Below are 18,043 nucleotides of genomic sequence, written 5' to 3'. Positions count from 1 at the left end.
ATCAACCCCTGTCATGTAATCTCAAGTGCAAAGAAGGTATGATGTGTTGACACAGAGAGGGGAAGAAAAAAAAGCATAGATGGAAACACAACAAAGGGTAAGAAAAAGGAAGAGGTGTACCTTACTGAAGCGAGGAGAACAAGAGGAGAACTGTCTGATCTCCACAGGCTCATCGTCATTGGTGTCATCCTCATCGTACGTGTTGATGTGGTGGTAACGATCTGAACGGGCTGGAAAACAGGAAAATGAGAGACAGGGGAGCTGTGACTTTAATGGTGTCAGATCATAACCTAAACCTGTCCCTAATGCAGTTACTCATGTTTTTAGGGTTTTTAATCCAGAGACACAAAGTGCACATACTATCAAAGTAGCTGGTGTCTTCCTCAGACTCCAGGTGGGGGACAAATTCTGCTTTCTGTCTCAACAAACTGTTCCAGTCCAGCGCAGAGAAAAAAGCGTGCTGCTTCACCTCAAATGCTCCACCTGGAGGCCGAAACAGAGGCAACAAATGACTGTCTTCTAGTAATCTAATGTAATAGGCAAAAATCTGACAAAAATATTTTGATTTGTTCATTCTTATTTGTAGTTTATCCTATATTATCTGGTATACTGATAATTTAAAAACATAATAGCAGTTAGACATTGTAAGGGATTAATTTAAAGTGATTACCTATTTGGCAATTACAGGGTTCTCAGGCAGTAATCCCAATTAAAAACAGTCTTACTTTAATAGGAGTACTTGTTGCAACAACAATAAATAAAATAATCTAACTAAAAGAAAGTTTGATTTATTGAAATTAAACATTTGTGGAGTACAAGCTGAGGGCATCTCAAAGGCAGCTGTAAGCATTGTTGTACCGTATAAACCAATGAAGTCTAAACTTCAATTTTTGTATACTGATTTCCTATCAGTATACAGAATAATGTCTGTATATTTAAACATTTATTTATACTAAGTTTTCCTTTTAAACTTATCCAGATTTTTGAAAATGCTTAAATGAAATTAAACACTTTCCCATACTCTTTAAAAAAATACTTTTTTTCTTGAAAAAGTGTACAACCATTGGCCATGAATGGCATCTGCTTCACCTACAAACAGCTTTTCATTTGCTAAGTTTAAGTTACATTTGTACAGACTAAGAGATTTAGGTTTTATGTGTTCTAAAAAAAAAAAATCAAAAATGCATAAAGCTCATAATTGTTATTCAACACAAAATTAATTCTATATAATTTGTAACTTGGCTCTAAATACAGACAGACACAATATCACAGTAAATGCATGAAGCTGTACCTGTGCCCAGCCTTAAAAGAGGGTTAGTCTGTAACAGAGCAGAGATCAGGGCCTGAGCGTCTGCAGGCAAAGCGTCGTCACCATCTGGCCAAACTATGTCATCTACAACAGACGGCAAACACAGAGCAAAGGTTAAAAATGTTAGCCTGATAAAGCACTTGAAGACCAAATGAATTTGGGTTTCTCACCAGTGATGACCTGTCCAAACAGCTCTTCAGGAGTGTCTCCAAAGAAAGGCACACATCCCACCAAGAACTCGTAGAGGATGATGCCCATGGCCCACCAATCCACAGGTTTCCCATAACCTTGACGGAGAATCACCTCAGGAGCGATGTACTCAGGAGTCCCACAGACCTGGAAGTGATGGAGAGAGTGTAAGGAGCAAGAGTGTAATAGAAAGATTTTTAATAATGTAAGCTCTTATTGTGCATGTCATGAAATGCTCTAAAGCCCAGGCTGGATCATCCAAACTTCAAACAAGCTCAAAGTGAAGGTTGTGGAAGTTTGCTGAAATCTCTGCCAGTGGGGAAACACTAAGCTTTGTTGTTAGAGAAGCTTTCCAGACACCAGTGTGACATCAATTAACAGTTTCCAGGCTACAAAGTAACACAATGACACAGATAAATACTGAGAACCTACTGAAAAGAGGAATTCCTACATGAAGGCTCAATGACACGCTGGGATATATTCAATTTATTTTTATCGCGTGAGAGTCAAAATAAATTGTATTCATTTCTTTATAGAAAAAGTGCCTGAGAAGTTGATGCATCAGTCAATAAGCAAATGTTACTTTAAACTGAATTAAACTCCATCTGACTCACTCTGAAAGTAATTTATCCAATAAACACATTTTTTTGTGTAGGAGGGTTTGGTGGATCCAGTGCTGATTTTGAAATTAGGCTCTATAGTGTGAGAAAAAAAAACAAAACTTAACACCTAACAGATTTCTTCTTTTGCTTTTCGGTCACAATTAAATGTTTCAGATTATCAAACAAATGTGAATATCAGACGAAGAGAACCTGAGTCAACACAAGAAGAAGTTTCTAAGTCATGATTTATTTTATTAAGAGACAAAAGTGGGCCCAGTAGGAAATCATAGAGTTTGTTAAAGCGCGATTTCAGCTGTGACTCCTGTCCTAACAATATTTTTGGGTGTTATTTTGGCAAGACAAGGAATCCCTTAAAAAAATTATAATATCAGCTAAATGATCTAAAAAAGCAACACATCATATCCCAAAGCCAAGGCAATACAACAAAAGATGGGACACATATTTTTTTGACAAACATAAAGCATAAAGAAAAAATATTTAAGGAGGCAAACATGGTTTTATGTATTTTTTTTGGAATAGACATAAACCTTAATGTCAAAAGAACTCAGATGTTCTCTCTTTTTGAAACTTGTTAAAATACCTTTATTCCCATGCCATTAAGATCAATAAAACCTTTGAAATGTTTTCTTCGTCAAGGGGAGTCAAACAGATAAAAATGAATCACTGCATTTCAAAAGAGATGTTCCACTGTCAGGAGTGCGAATTATTATTCTGAAACATGAATAATAGTTCGGCATCTAACCCAGGGACACCTCGTTACACAAATGGCAGGAAAAAAAAACATCTCTAGTGGTCTACAATTTTAGCTGAAGCTGGAAAAAATAATGCAACATTCAAAACAGACACTGGAGGGAAAAATAACAAAAATAAATAAATAAAAATCCTAATTGATATCTAGAAAGTTTGGAGCTTACTTACAAATAAAAATGTTTTCCTGTTGTTTTCCTTTTTCTTTTTTTTTATGTAAACGGGATTTTAATCAATTCCAGCAGCTTTTAATAAAGATGCATCTCTGTTCTGCAGACAAAAGCAGAATCTGGCCATGGGAGATAACTAATGTTACCTCTGGGAACAGCAGTTTCTTATTTTTTTCCACCAAAAATACTTGTATTATCCATGTAAACTTAGCATGAAAACTAAGGAAATTTGTGTTTAGTTTATTGTTTCTTTTTTGTACCAATACTTCTGGGCAATAACATATCGTTGGAAAGTCTGTTTGTTTCCCTTTAAATGGTGCCACATTAGTAAGGAGAATGCACTGGTGCGTTTAGCAACTGAGCTGAGTGTGTGGGTTGTTCACAGGAAAAGCTTGGCAAAACCACTCTGCCAATGCCAAACAGCTCATTCTGCTATTGACTCTTGTGGGTTGTTGTTTATTGGATTTGATAATTGAAGTCTGAATAAACAAGACATACTAGCGATTTAACAATTTACTCATTTAGTAAACTGAGGCGTCAGCGTGTGGAAAAACCATACATGACCACAACAGTGTCTGACTAGCCGGAAAAGACTCGTCTACTGAAATATATTGAGGAGTTTTTTTGTTTTTTTTTTTGGGACCTGATGACAATGTTGTGAAAATAAGGACACTTTATTGGATTAAAATGGTGCCATGGTGTCCTCTGACATTCAGCGAGTCACTTGTGATGTGTTTAAATGTTCATGGTTACACTCTGAAGCCATACTTAGCATACGCTATTCATCAATGTGCAATTTTAGACTATCTGTTGCCGAGTAATAAATGCATGCTCTTGTGTGAGGGTGTAAGTGCTTCTACTTGTGCCCACCGTCTTATAAAGACAAGCATTGCTGCCGACTGAATGAGGCATTTCCCTTCAATAAGGGACTCCATTAAAAACTTAAAAAGCAAATTAGTGGTCTGTGCTAGCCACAAATATGAGATGATTACTGGCAGACTAACAGGCGCCTGTAGAATCCATGCAGCCTGAATAACTGATTACAGTTTAATTTACAGACTAAATAAATTTGATTGCAAAATTGATTTGTGACGGAACTGGAGAGCATAAATGATTCAGTATCGGCAACTCGACAGGAGGCATTGTGTAGCAGGTTTTAAGAGCTTACTGCTTTTAGGAGGATGACTTGGCAAGTTTGCATGAATGACTGGAAGGGATAAAATATGTTTTAAATTGCTAAGCAACATCTGGACATCTCATCTTTTGCACAATCTGAAGGATACAGGCAAAAAAACAAAAAAACAAAAAAAAAACACAGTAAACATGAGACAGACAACATACCGAGCTTCACATGGATAACTTTATATAGTTTTTTTTTTTTTTAAAGGTACAAACACAAAAACGCACAAAATACCAAAAATAATTTGAAGGTGCAGTGCATTAATGCTAGTTTAGTATAGCAGAAGCAACAAAACACATACCTTAAAAAAATATTTCAGTTCCAATGACAAAGATTATATTACATACAAACAATAAAAGTTTGGATTCCTTTAAACTGGGTTTGTCCTGCAAAACCTTCCCAAAGCAGACAGAGTGACTGTTCGCACAAGTGTAATTTCAGATACTACTTATAAAAACCACTGAAGTATTGAAATACTAATTTGTGACAATGACCCATTAACTCCCGTCAGTTTAATTCAACACAATTTCTAGTATGGCTTGGATGTGGTGTTTGTTTTACGTCGACATGCTGAGTGTTTGAAGAAATTACAACATAATAGAGCAAGTGTCACTTTTTGGGAATAATGTGCTTGTGGCACCAGATGTCCTCATTATTTTCCACCACATTCATCCACATTCAGGTCTTGCTGTGTGCTCATTTTTTTGTCTTGACTGTTGGCAGAAATGTTGCAGTTGTATTGTACATAGTAATTAATCATACTTTGTTCTCATCTACAAAGAACCCTTTGATTTGTAAAAAAAAAAAAAAAACATTGCCATGGTTTTAAAAAATGGTGTTCAGTATGAAGGATTTTTCTAAGGATCTGCATCAAGTTTGAAATTTGAGTATTTTGACAACTTTATAAGGAATACACATTATCTTCATAGATAAGACAGGGCTTGACGTTCCTCATATTTAGGCTCATGTGAAACACATGTAGAAAAAATATGTTGAAAGATAGGAAACGGTGTGAGAGAAGCTTTTAAATAAATGTTCAAATAAGGGGTTTTTCTGATCGTACCTGTTTGTCAAGGAATTCCCGAGCGTCTTTCTCGATGTGTCCTTCATACAGGTTGGTGGTGAGGCTCATTAGACCCATCTTTGACAAACCAAAGTCTGTCAGCTTTATGTGACCCATGGAAGTGATCAATAAACTGCAAGGAAACAGGAGAAAGGCATTAACGCTGTTGAGAAATGGAAAATAAACTTTCTTGATGTGCCATTAATTTTATAAATGTAAATGTTTGGATATTGCCCTGTTCACTGCTTCAACTTTTCTTTTGGGTTTTAGCTACTGCTTTTCCCTAAGTAACAAAAAAAATTAAAGGGTTGTCTTTAAAATTATCAGTCACAATGGCCACCTATATGTAAACATCGACATTAAACTTTAATTCACTTCTCAGCCAGCTATTAAAAGCCGGTGGATAACCTTTAAAACACGAAGGACATGAAAACACAAATTTAAAGAAAGTCATTACTTTAGTATGAAGAACTCACTTGTCAGGTTTCAGGTCTCTGTGAACAATACCATAATTATGCAGATACTCCAAGGCCAAAACGGTTTCAGCAAAGTACATCCTCGCTAGCTCTACAGGCAGAGCGCCGATGTTCTTCAGCAAAGTGGCACAGTCACCTCCTGAGAAAAAACAAGCAGCTTTTTTAAACCACAGTGACTTTTATCATTTTGTTACAGAAAAACAGTTTAGGCTCAATCCACAAATCCAAAAGACTGAATCTATATGGTATTTTTAATGATAACAATAAGCATTTTATTTGTTAGAGCCTTACAAGATAGCTAAGAACATTTACAAGAAAAAAATACACAAGAAAGAGAAACGACAAAAGACAGAAAAAAAACAAGACACTGACAAGAGATCACAATGAAAAGGCCAACCCGAATAGATGTGTTTTGAGTTATGATTTAAAATTACAGGGAGTATATTGAGAATATCTGCAGATAGAGAGTTGCAGAGTTCCCATGGTGCTGAGAGAGTCAGAGGAAACAGTGGGGTGGATAGAAGAGGAAGAGCAAAGGGAGCGTGAAAGAGCAGTGATGCGCAGGAGATCGGACAGATAAAGAGGGGAGATGTTATGGACGGCTTTGAAGGTGTTCAGCGGTATTTTAAATTGGATTCTGAACATGACCAGAAGCCAGTGAAGATGCTGCAAAACTGGGGTGATGTGAGAAAATGAGGGGGCTTTAGTAATGATACAGGCAGCCGATTCTGGACCGTTTGAAGTTTTCCGGAGTGATTTGTGAGGGAGATCAAGGATTTGGTCCAGTTGACGACATTTGGCTTTAATAAATGAGAGTTCAGAAGTTCAGAAGTAAACCACAAAAACTGTGTATCTGACATAAACCAGCTCTGATCCAGTTACCTTCCACGTACTCCATGACCATGCAGAGATGGCGGCGCGTTTCGAAGGAACAGAACATGGACACAACGAAGGGGTTCTCTGCGAAGGTGAGGATGTCCCTCTCCACAAATGCTTGCTGGATCTGGTTCCTTAGTATCAGATTCTGCTTGTTGATCTTCTTCATGGCAAATCGCTGACGTGTCTCCCTGTGCCGCACCAGGTAGACGGCACTGCAAAGAGGAGCGGAGAACAAGGGAAGAGGAGCAAGACAGAAAATAGTTTTTAAACTTAGAATATACAACACAAGCAACTTTCCACAAAACAAAAGTGTTTTGCTTTTGTTTTGTGTTTTTAATAATTTGCTTGTTTATTTTTGTGCTTTAGGTTTTCCCTTATTCAACAACAGTAATGAACACAGTAACATGTTCATTACTGAGTTTCATAGTTTATACTTTTGTTCTGTTCTTTGTGCATTTAAATTTATTTCTCTTAGATTACCGACAGGTCTTTCCATTTTGGTTTATAGGTCCTTTGAGTCTTAGTTCAACTCACTTTATATTAATTAGTCTTCCTCCTCTGTTTCCCTGCAGTTTTGCTGGTTAATCAGTCATTTTCTATCCCTGCCTCAGTATTTAAGCTCCTGGTCTTTCATTGCTCGTTTCTTGATTCTTTTGTTCATTACGCTCTTTGACCTGCTGTCTCTGCTCTTTTTTTTCTCTGCAATTTCTTGTTTTTTTTATTAAAGTTTTCTGTCTTACCAGCTATACTACGTCTCTGCACTTGGATCCCTACCTCAACCATGACACATATGTTTCCTGTCTACTGCAGGCTTTGCAGAGACAGCGCTGTTCTTGCTCCCTGAGCCACCTGATGCAGCTTTTATCATGCAGCAGCTTGTGCAGGTCAAGATAAAAATGACACTATATGTTATTCATTAGTTTAAATCCCTACGGGCATATTATTTCCTGAATCCATTTAAAATTATGTAACATACTTTCAAATAAATGAAAAAGCAATTCCCTGAACAGATGCCTGACATGAACCCAATAAAATGTGTCCAATCTAAATCCCATGGGTTTTGACTTCCTGCTCTTTTAAATATTGATAGAGCAAAGGAGGGCAAGATTTAAAAAAAATTGCCATGCCAAAAATGTTTCGTCTCACATATCACTCAGACACTGACAGACATAACTGAATTAAAAATATGCAAATCCACAGACTTAGTGGTACTTTAGGTTTAATAAAGACACTATTATTTCTACCTGTAGAATATCATAGCTCCACACAATTAGGAGCAGAAAGAACTGGGATACCGAAAAACCTTTTATCTTAGGAGTTTCTGTTTTTAGTTTGGGAAATATTGGCTTGTGACATTTCAGCTGTTAAAATATATTAAATATTTAGCCATCTAAAAGTAGTTTTCTTCATTTTGGCTAAACAGAATGTGAAGTATAACAAACTCAGCAGGGCTGAGAAGCATAGATCATCTGGATTTTTGTTACCCAACTATAAAGTGTTCTATTATCGATGATTGACCAAAACATTTGACATTTTAATATTTAAAATGTGGAACTGATTTGTATATATTTTTTGTCTTTTTTCTAAAATCCTATTTTAAATAGATTTTTTTTTAAAAATGCTCTAATGATAATATTCCCAATTATGTTTAGCTTTAGATGGGAACTAAAAAGTGAATACACTCGTACTGAATCCTCTAGTTTCTGCTGTAGTAAAGCGATAAATCATTTTCAACATTAACAGTGATATCTTGCATTATTCAACAGTTAAGCTGAAAAAGAAAAAATAAATAAACTTAGAGAAGTTTAATGAAAAAGAAACACTGCAATAAGCCGGTTGCATATATGTGTGCATTAGATTGTTACTTTGTTAAAACACTTTTTTGATTCAATTTCAACATTCAGCCTTAATTAAAATCAAATCCTTTAAAAAGTTCATCTGTAGGTTTTTCCTCACATTTGCCGATATGTAAAAGTCACAGTTTGTACAGAAGTTACAGATAAATGGATACCATTTTATGAAGGCAGCAGAAGGGCACAAAAAAAAATCACTGCATAATGTATGTCAGAGAAGGAAAGATGAGCTAGAAAAAGGTCAGCAAAGACTGCCAAGAGACAAACACTGAAATAGTTGCATGAGTTCCCAACTACCGCTGGTTGTGTTCTCCTAAAATCTTCCCCGAACAATGTGTTATAATCTTCCAATAAATCAAGCTACATCTTTTTTTTTCTCCATAATTTCAAAACATATATTATGTTTAAAAACAACAACTTCACCTAAGCAAAACTTTACCCACCCATTCATATCACCAAATGACTGACTTCAATAGAAAAATGTTAAACACAAAACTAAACTAAATCCGACAGGAAATGCTTGGAGTCACCTGAAGTAGCCTTATGGCAGCTTTTTCATTAACATTTGTATGTCACCCTCCAACAGTTTAATTAATTTTCCTTCTAAAAAGTAAACAATATGCCACATTAGAGGTAGAAAAAAAGATTATTAATCTCGTTTTTATACCTTTAAAAACTGGCTTTTTAAAGCTTTTAAAAACTCTCCAGATTTTATCCCCTAAAGACTTTACATAGCTTAAGCAGATGTGACATCCTTTCTGTGCAGACTCAAAGAGGTACAAATCCTTTACTTACCCATAAGCTCCATTGCTTATCAGTTTGATGGTCTGAAAGTCTTCCTCACAGGGTGGCTTGATGGATTTGCCTTTTCCCTGGGAACATCCAACGACTTGAAATCACAACTCAAACAGTAACGTAAGCAATTTCTTTTGCAACAGCCGACTGTCCAAGTTTTTATGCTAGTCTGTAGGGACGTTCATGTGAAATGTGTGTGACTGCTGATATGAAACAGGAGCGTTGGGTGGATGTTTGTTTGTGAGTTCCTCACCTCTGCTGAGTCATCCGTCTCTGGAGTGTGTGGACCCTCACTGTCATAGCTGTCAAGACTCACAATTTCTGTAGAGAAACAAGTTTGTTTCAAACAAAAGCGGTGTTATAATGATAAGAAGCCACATACATCCCACTTTGTTTTGGCAACCAAAATGTCCTCCTTTTAAGTGGTGCTATTTTCTTCAGCTCTCCTTCCTCCTTGTTTTATTCTCCCTCCTCATCGGCAGCGCTGCCAACTAACGGTTAACGTTCCTTCATTTTCTGTGTGTCAGCTGTCTAAATCCTCCGATTGTGCCACAGTTTTGACGTGGCAGAGAAATAATTGAATGAGAATTTAGTTTCCAAAGCCCCGACAACGCTTCGCTGTGGTTAATAAATTGATTGCAGATAAAAGTCGCAGAGGAGAAAATCACGTAATTAGTGAGTTTTCTGTTTCAGACTGAAAGACTTGTCATTCGTCGCTAAGAAACCAAGAGAAGAAACAATGGTGTGAAAGTAAGAACATGCAAGCGGCTATGTGGGTGTGCATGCATGCTTGTGCGTGACAATGTAGGTGCTAAGGGCTGTGCAGGATAAGACATCAAGTGGCACATTGTTAACAGAGATTAACTAAAATAAAGTATCTCACCCAGTCAGAAATAAAACCATGTGGTTATTTCTTAGTGAGTTATTCTGTCACATTAAACCATTAAAGCTCCTAAAGGGCTACAAAAGGAGCAGTTCACCAGAAATGGACAGGGCTCAAATGTGGCGAGGGCTCAAACTAACTCACCAGAAATGTAAGAGAGAGCAAAGTTTACACACCATTACCCAGAAAATGTTACTGTTAAAACAGACAGTCCTATTCAAAACATAATTATGCAATCTCATTCCGAATTTTCTTTTTCAATACAACCATTAAATTGAGTAAATTTATTTAGTGGTGAAAAAATATAATTTTAGGTAATAACTGTTTTTATCAGTTATTTCCCCTAACAACCTCTTCAAATGAAATGAAGCATTTTGTTAATGCATATTTTACTTTTTAAGTTCATCAGAGTTGAAACATCAGGAGATTTCAAATGAATGATCTGGAGACTGGACTGTCAGCATATCTTTCAGCAAAATACTGATGCAAAACTTTTTTCCAATACACAAAATTAAACTATTTAAAACGATCATCTCAGTTCCCAGATATAAAACATGAAGAAATCTGGCTATCAAACATTCAGCATGATACAGAATGGAGCTGCTCCCTGCAGAAATCACTAAAACAGATAATCTGCCTTTATCTCACCCCAAATGTACCACGTTTCTTATTGTGGTCTGTACACTCACTGATAACAAGTGAACTTTTCACCCTCAGGTGCTTTTTACTGCGAGTTGAGCTTCATGGTGCATTTCCTTCACCTTTCCAACAATTTTAAGTGTTTATGGTGAATTATTTGCTCATCTCAAGGATAAAGCTGAGCACCTAAAAGAGTGGCATTGATCCTTGGATTTAACTTCAGGAAATAAATTGAAACTATTAAAGCCTGTCTCCAAACTGAAAAAAAATAATAATAAAAAATAAAAATTCTGTGTGCATTGCTTCAGGCAGAACATTGTACGAAAAGTATTTGTTCTTTCTTTTACCTTCTAAAGGATCTCGGGTCAGTCCCAGTTGACTGATGATATATCTGGGGATGTCAGCTTTCATTAGTTGCCCCTCTTTGGCGTGATCCTCTGCAGCCTCCAGCAGATGGTAAAACTCTTCTGGATTGAACTCCTGTCATTGGATGGATAAATGTTGAAGAGAAATCAATATAAACAGTAAATACACAGATGTATTCATGACAGAAAGACAGAAACTAGTTGAGCATTTATTTGAAGAACCAACCCTAAGAGCAAGAACCCTAACCCATATTTTTAGGTTTTACAGAGTTTACAGTTGTTTACATTCATCTTTAAGTATAAGAAACTAAAGCTATAAATGCGATGAAGACATTTCTAGAAGAGGTTTAAAATATTGTGGAAGTGCCAGTAACAGTAAGAACTGAAAGAACGAAAACGTACACAAGGAGGAAGGATGGAAGAACATCATACAAGTCATATTTTTGCTCATTTAAAAGAATGCACTAGAGTTGTGGAAACATAACCGTTCTACTACATGACAAAACACAATCAGCATTAACACTCCTGTACACTTTAAATTGCTCCCTTTTTCTTGTCAAAATCCTCCCTTTTTCAACTGGAACGCCTTTTTTGTGGGACTCAGTTTCATTCTTGTTGCACGGAAAACATTTTGATTGGAAAGCCGACGGCAGGTTGGATCATTTCCGTCCACACTTTCTCATCTTTGCTCCTCCAGTCCAGAGGAGAAGGAATTAACCTGGTTTTCTGATCACTTCCTCTGCTGGGGGATAATATTCCGGCAGCTAGCAGCGTACTCACTGTGTGACATTTTCAACAAATCAGAGTTTGTAACTGACCTGAATGCTAAATGAACTCCACAGCCAGGGACAACATTTTATCAGTGCGAGTATTCTCCTTTCCAACCTCGGAGCCATGAGGATCTGAAGTCCCCGCCACATCCTGACTGACCCTATCGACCTCTCCTGACGGTTGCCCTGACAACGGAAAGATGAGCCGGAGGGTTTAGGAGCCAGGCCCCTTTGCTGATGAACAGTGGAGGCCATCAATCAGCGAGCAGATATGCATGCAGGTGTGGTTAGACCTTATATGTGCACAACAACTGGTGTTATTCCTAGATAATTTCAGGCGAAATATGCATCAGCATGCCAAGGACACGGGTCCATCTAATAGGGCAGATTTGATTCTGAGAGGACAGCCAGGTACAGGAGGAAGGAATATTCCAATTTCCATATATCTTCACAGTTTGCAGATAAGTAAAAAAAAAAAAAATCCTGGAGGATTAAGTATATATACTGCAGCAGCGGAGCGTTTGTGATACACCGAATGACACAGTTTTAACAAGACCCTGACCTCTACCGCATAGTACAACACATTTATATGTTCCCAACATATCATACGATGAAAATACTGCTATTTAATGAAAAGCGACAAATAAACACTGGAATCTAGTTCAAAATGCAACGACACATGCAAAATGAGTATCACAACTGAAGAATTGCTACAGATAACATGTGACGATGTTCACCAATTGCACTGTTTAGTGCTTTTGCCCAGGAAAAAGCTTATTAGGACTGTTATAATTTACGTAATTCTAATAAGAAACTGATATGCAGAGTGAGCGTAAAGATGCTTTGTCAGGAAATCTAAACCGGCGGTTTTACCAAGGGTTGAAATTTCTTGCAGATGTAAGAAACTATTTCAAACTAAACAGTTTCTCCACTGTTTGCTTGAGGGGTTTATTGCAAGGGAATAAAAGAGCAGCACTTTCAGCAGATAACAGGAAGCATTGATCATTACTAATGATTTTTATTTTTTCATCTTAACATTAACAAATCCCTGTAAATTCGTAACACTTTTTTTTTTTTTCTTACCAACTAATCAAACTGATTAAAAGGAACATATATATGGTCAGAGGGAACTTGCCAAACACTCCAGCAGCCTGGCAGGACGAGATATGATGATGAAGAGCTTTTTGACAAGCTCAGTGACAAAGGTGAGCTCTGAACTCTCTGAGCGCTCATACGCCTGGCAAAGAAAGACAGGGTGACGTTAGGTGAGGTATGAAGTCAACAATTATCTCCATCTTCATGATTCACACGTAACTCACATCGTGCAACAGCTTCTCCAGATTCTCCTGCAGCTCTCGGAAGTAAACGCTTGTAATCAGCCCCTCGTGTGATTTGGTCAGGCAGTCTCTGGACATCTCAGCGACCTGGTGGTGGATGAAACTGAGGACCCCGTCGGCCAGCGGCAGCACGTTCTCTGGAGAGTAGTTCTGGACGAACTCTGCCAACCTCTCCTCCATCTGAGCTGTGGCCTTCGTGGGGACATGTGTGATGAGTTAGACTACAAAGCAACAGAACCTTGACTGCACACTTCTGTAAATGATTTAGAAGTAGAAGATTCTTCTATTAAAGTATATTCCATGACAGTTGTTGCACGGCGTGCGTTTTAATGAGCAAATCCTCACAACTCAATGTGAAATACAGACGTTCAAGTCAAAATTCGAGAGACAAGTAAGAGTTAAAGTCAGGCAGGAAGTCATGTTTGTGCTGAAAAATATGATTCTACAAGCAACTGAATAAGGATATCTAATGAAATTTTTAGACAAATACACATTGTGACTTCATTTCCTTTCAGTAATTATGACACTGTTTAATATGTTTTATGTTTTTGTACAGATTCAGAGCAGAATATTTTCATTGCAGCTTCAGCATATGGTCAAACAATTAGTAAAAAGACTTTCTTTTTATCATGACCACATGAAACATAAATTATATTAATATTGGCTGTTCCTCTGCCAGTCTAGGTACTCTTGTGTTTGAAGTACAAACTGAAGTTGTCCAAGTCTCTGATGGAAACAGAAACAAGGACGCATGTCTCGAGCTTGTCTGCTCCCTCAGCTGTGAAAGGCTTTTGAACAGCAACCAAAAGAGTTTGATTGACTGAGCATCTTAGGATCCCCTTTTCACAAAAGTCCTCAGAAAATATCAATACTTCTCTTTGTTCTTGCAGTGTGCTCTGCACTTCAGTGGAGGTCAGCTGAATGTAAGTATTCACAAGGGTTCTCTATAAATAAACAGTGAAGGTATGAGAACGTAAGCATTTGACTGAGCTTTAAAGGAGACACTAATGTGAGATCTAGTGGCATTTACAGGACAGATAATATTCCAAGATGAATTAGGACAGAATCTTGATTGGGTTTGGAACTCAGTCTGAAGAAACCAAACCTGAATACTGTCAAATTTAAGGTGAGCAATTACCATTGAAAGCAGTGTTTAGTGCTCAAAGCTTTCAACACTGCATGTTTTAGACCTTCTATGCCTCAACATACCTGATTTACATAATTACCTGCAATATTTTCTACAGCTGACTAACTTAAGAAGCTTCTGGGATGAGAAACAAAGACGTGTGAAGGACTTTAATCTTAAGCTCACTATGTAAACATGCATTGCATTATTCTGTCTCATCCAGCTGCAATAAAAATGGCAACAATGTTTAAACCAAGGATTCAGAAACTGCTTCTCATTTTTCCCATCGTTCCCTAGATGCTTCTACAATGTATGTCACTACGAATATCACATATATTTAAAAGTCTGAAGTAAACATATTTAAATGTATACATAAACTGAGCTCTTTTTATGCTTCCTGTTGGAGGCAGGATTTTACTGATTGTCTTTTCTTTTTGGTCAACGTTGTAACAAATAATCACTTTACTGTGAGCTTTATAAAATAATCACTTGCACACTTTCTGCTGTTTGATAATGATGATAGAGAACTCACTGCAGTGGCGGCTTGTTGCTGAATGTTGTAAATGACTCATGTGGGCAACATAAACAGCAGCAGCTGTGTGCAGTAGCACTGGAAATACATCAGCACAGCCTGTGAGACGTTATTCTGCTTTTCATCTTGAGGTCAAATTAGCTCATTCTCAACTAAAGTCAAGCTTATAATGTAAACAAATTAACCGATCATTTAACACCTGAAATGGATAAAAGGTGTTTTATACTGAGTTGTCTGTTATTCTGCATTTTATCTACTATTCTACTGTAACCCCACAACTTCCTACTGAATGAGTGTGACTGTATGGCATCCCTAAGACAAAAAAAAAATCTTAAATGTGTTTTCTTGAAAGATTTTTAAGATGGAATCTGTTGCTTCTTGCTAAAATAATTGGTATCTGTGTTCTTGAAAGGCATTATTCCTGTTAAAAAAAAAAGAAGAGATGTTTTATCTGCAGGTAAGACTTGACCATTGCGCTGTGTTAAATGAATGCGTGTGTGTGTGTGTGTGTGTGTGTGTGTGTGTTTGGGTAAGGTTTGTGTGAGCCTGACCTTGGGGAAGCGTTCCTTGTAGACATGGTTCATCATCACAATTTCATTGTCATAGCAGGATGGAGAGCGCCCTGGGCTGAGGAGACAAACACAGACAGCAGGAGAGTAATATACACATACAGTGGTGTGAAAAAGTGTTTACCCCCTTCCTTATTTTCTTCTCTTTTTTTTGCATGTTTGTCACACTTAAAGTCTTCTAGAACATCAAACACATTTAAATATTAGTCAAAGTAAACACAAAATGCAGTTTTTAAATTAAGACGTTTATTATTAAGGAAGAAAACAAATCCTCAAAAACATAACTTAGCAGTGACTTAGCACACCTGAGTTCAGTGTCTCTCGCCACAGATGAGCCTGATTACTGCCACACCGGTTCTCAACAAAGACATTTAAATACGACCTGGATGACGAAGTGAAGTACACCAAAAGATCCACAAAAGCAACACATCAGAAAGAAATCCAAAGAAATTAACACCTATCTGTGACAAAACAGCATAAAAATATGAAATCAAGAAGGGTGCAAACACTTTGTCACACCACTGAATATTCTGGAGCAGCTCTTACTGGCAAAAATACAGCAAAACAGAAGAAGTTAACAGATGCTATCTTCTAATTTATACTTAAAGAGAGATTTTCTTTTGTTTTTTGCTCTACTTCATTTTATGAATGTTGTTTTGGTCCATTATGTTAATAAAGTCATCAGAAATTCAGTGCACTCCGCTTCTGTAATGTTTTTTATTACAATTCCCATTAACCGCCAGAAACAGATTTAATACAAAATCATCACACAGCAGTGAGAAGCAGGGGAACACTGTAGTTTAATACTACTAGATTTCTATAGACACAAACTGACCAACCAGCCGGTTGAAAACTCAAAATTCAATCTGATCAGAAAATGCACCACACCTATCTCTAACCAAAACACCCTTTGGTGTGGAAGTTAATGGTGAAGGGAGAAGACTAATTTTAATATCAATAGAAGTTAAACAAAAGACCAAATAAGAAGAAGCAAACTACTGTCTACACATTGATTGATATGAACACAAATATTGCTCTAAGAAGAACCCTACCCTTTATAAAATAGACTTCTGTACCCCTGTTAGATTAATCAGCATTTTAAATGTAGACTTGTTTTCTTGGTTTTCATCTGTTCTACCTCCACCACTTGGCATAAGATCTTTCCATTAGGATGTAAGCAAGCAAGCACTTGAAAACGCTTTTCTATCTTCTTCCACCTTTGTTTGTAAGAAATAACATCATTATATTTCAGTACTTGGCAGCTGCAAGTTTCTGAAGTCTGCATGTTCATAATCTGTTAAGTAAGATTATCTGCCTTTCACTGGGATGTAGGTTGTCCATGAAAACTAACTGAGATGCGAGTCTAGAGAACCAGAGGCCTTCCATCTAGAACCGGCAACAACTCCAGTCTCGATATGTTTCCTTTGCCCTGCAGCTCTCGTACCTGAGGCTTCTGGAGCGAGGTCGCACGTGTGGCGAACGCCGCCCCCCGTCATCGTCTGTGATGCTCTCTGTGCTGCCAAAGTGCTTGGACAGGAAGTGCAACTCATCCATGGTTGGTTGAAAGGGCAGCTGGTGCAGACGCTCCTGAGAGGAACTGGACGACTGGAGAGGGATCAGACACAGAAAGAAGAAAGGAAAAAAAAAAGAGAGGGGTTAAAGTGACCTGCTCTTTCTCTGACTTATTTTTTTAAAAGGCTTTGTAGGAAAAACATCAAAAGTTTAAAAATAGATACCCAGAGATAACAAAGACCACATCAAAAAGAAAAGAAAAGGGAAGAAAAGAAAAGAAGAAAGCACAGCATGATGTGTGTGGGTAGAGAATTGATTGAAAGAAGCGACTAAGTAGAAAAAAGCAACTACGAGAGGTGGAGAAAATACAGCATTGAAAGGGTTTGTGTAGAAGCATAGCCAACTTCAGTAGCCAAGAAAACATCAGAAAGACCTCAGCCCCTCAAAAATGTAACTTAAAGTAGAAGTTGACTTGCTGCTTTAAGTGTTTGATAGCACTGGGAGGTGAAGGTAACGCTGTTTGGGCTCAAACAAAAGACTTTTTTTCTGCACAGGAGTGGAAAATGGCCTGGATCAATGTGAGGCTTAATGAACACATCTCCCGTCAGGCTAGCGTTGGTCACAAGCATTTCTGCTACAAAAATCCAGTTGATGCTCAGTTCAGAGAAGAGCTGACAGGACTACATTAATTAGGACGTTCTTGGACACATAGATAATTTCATAGAAAATTAATTTAATATAACGATCAATATAGAAAAGATATGTTTAGTATCGATCTCGTATTTCAAAGAGTTTCTGTGAGCATTTCTATTCAGTCAATCTACAATGACTTTCTACACGAGGAGCACAGTTGGATCACCTAGCAGTCAATTTCTAGACTTTGTAGCATTTCGATGAGGTTTTATTGATTTTGGATACATGCAGATTCACACTGACACAATTTAAAGCAGTAAAATGAGGGGAAAAAAAATCACGATGGCATGAAGCAACTTTCTGCAGGAAAATCTTTGGATTTGGAGTTAATAT

The 18,043-nt window shown here is 37.3% G+C and overlaps 1 protein-coding gene across 4 annotated transcripts in view; it reads right to left on the bottom strand.

Moving 5' to 3' along the window:
• The window catches only part of mast1a (microtubule associated serine/threonine kinase 1a), a 65,921-nt gene that overhangs the window by 7,806 nt on the left and 40,072 nt on the right, over positions 1-18,043 (bottom strand). For all 4 annotated transcript variants that reach the window (XM_016671309.1, XM_007551581.2, XM_016671310.1 and 1 more), the window contains 14 exons: positions 16,950-17,110; positions 15,488-15,563; positions 13,261-13,470; positions 13,077-13,178; positions 11,154-11,286; positions 9,538-9,605; positions 9,285-9,361; positions 6,640-6,848; positions 5,758-5,896; positions 5,282-5,414; positions 1,480-1,645; positions 1,292-1,393; positions 361-483; positions 121-230 (listed from right to left, as the gene is read on the bottom strand). In XM_016671309.1, coding sequence (XP_016526795.1) covers positions 121-230; positions 361-483; positions 1,292-1,393; positions 1,480-1,645; positions 5,282-5,414; positions 5,758-5,896; positions 6,640-6,848; positions 9,285-9,361; positions 9,538-9,605; positions 11,154-11,286; positions 13,077-13,178; positions 13,261-13,470; positions 15,488-15,563; positions 16,950-17,110 — 1,809 coding nt within the window. The remainder of the gene's footprint in view (positions 1-120; positions 231-360; positions 484-1,291; positions 1,394-1,479; positions 1,646-5,281; positions 5,415-5,757; positions 5,897-6,639; positions 6,849-9,284; positions 9,362-9,537; positions 9,606-11,153; positions 11,287-13,076; positions 13,179-13,260; positions 13,471-15,487; positions 15,564-16,949; positions 17,111-18,043) is intronic.

Source organism: Poecilia formosa, unplaced genomic scaffold (genome assembly GCF_000485575.1).
Source record: "Poecilia formosa unplaced genomic scaffold, Poecilia_formosa-5.1.2 Scaffold43, whole genome shotgun sequence".
NCBI lineage: Eukaryota > Metazoa > Chordata > Actinopteri > Cyprinodontiformes > Poeciliidae > Poecilia > Poecilia formosa.
Note: the sequence above shows the minus strand (reverse complement) of the source record. Positions and strands in the feature narration are given on the sequence as shown.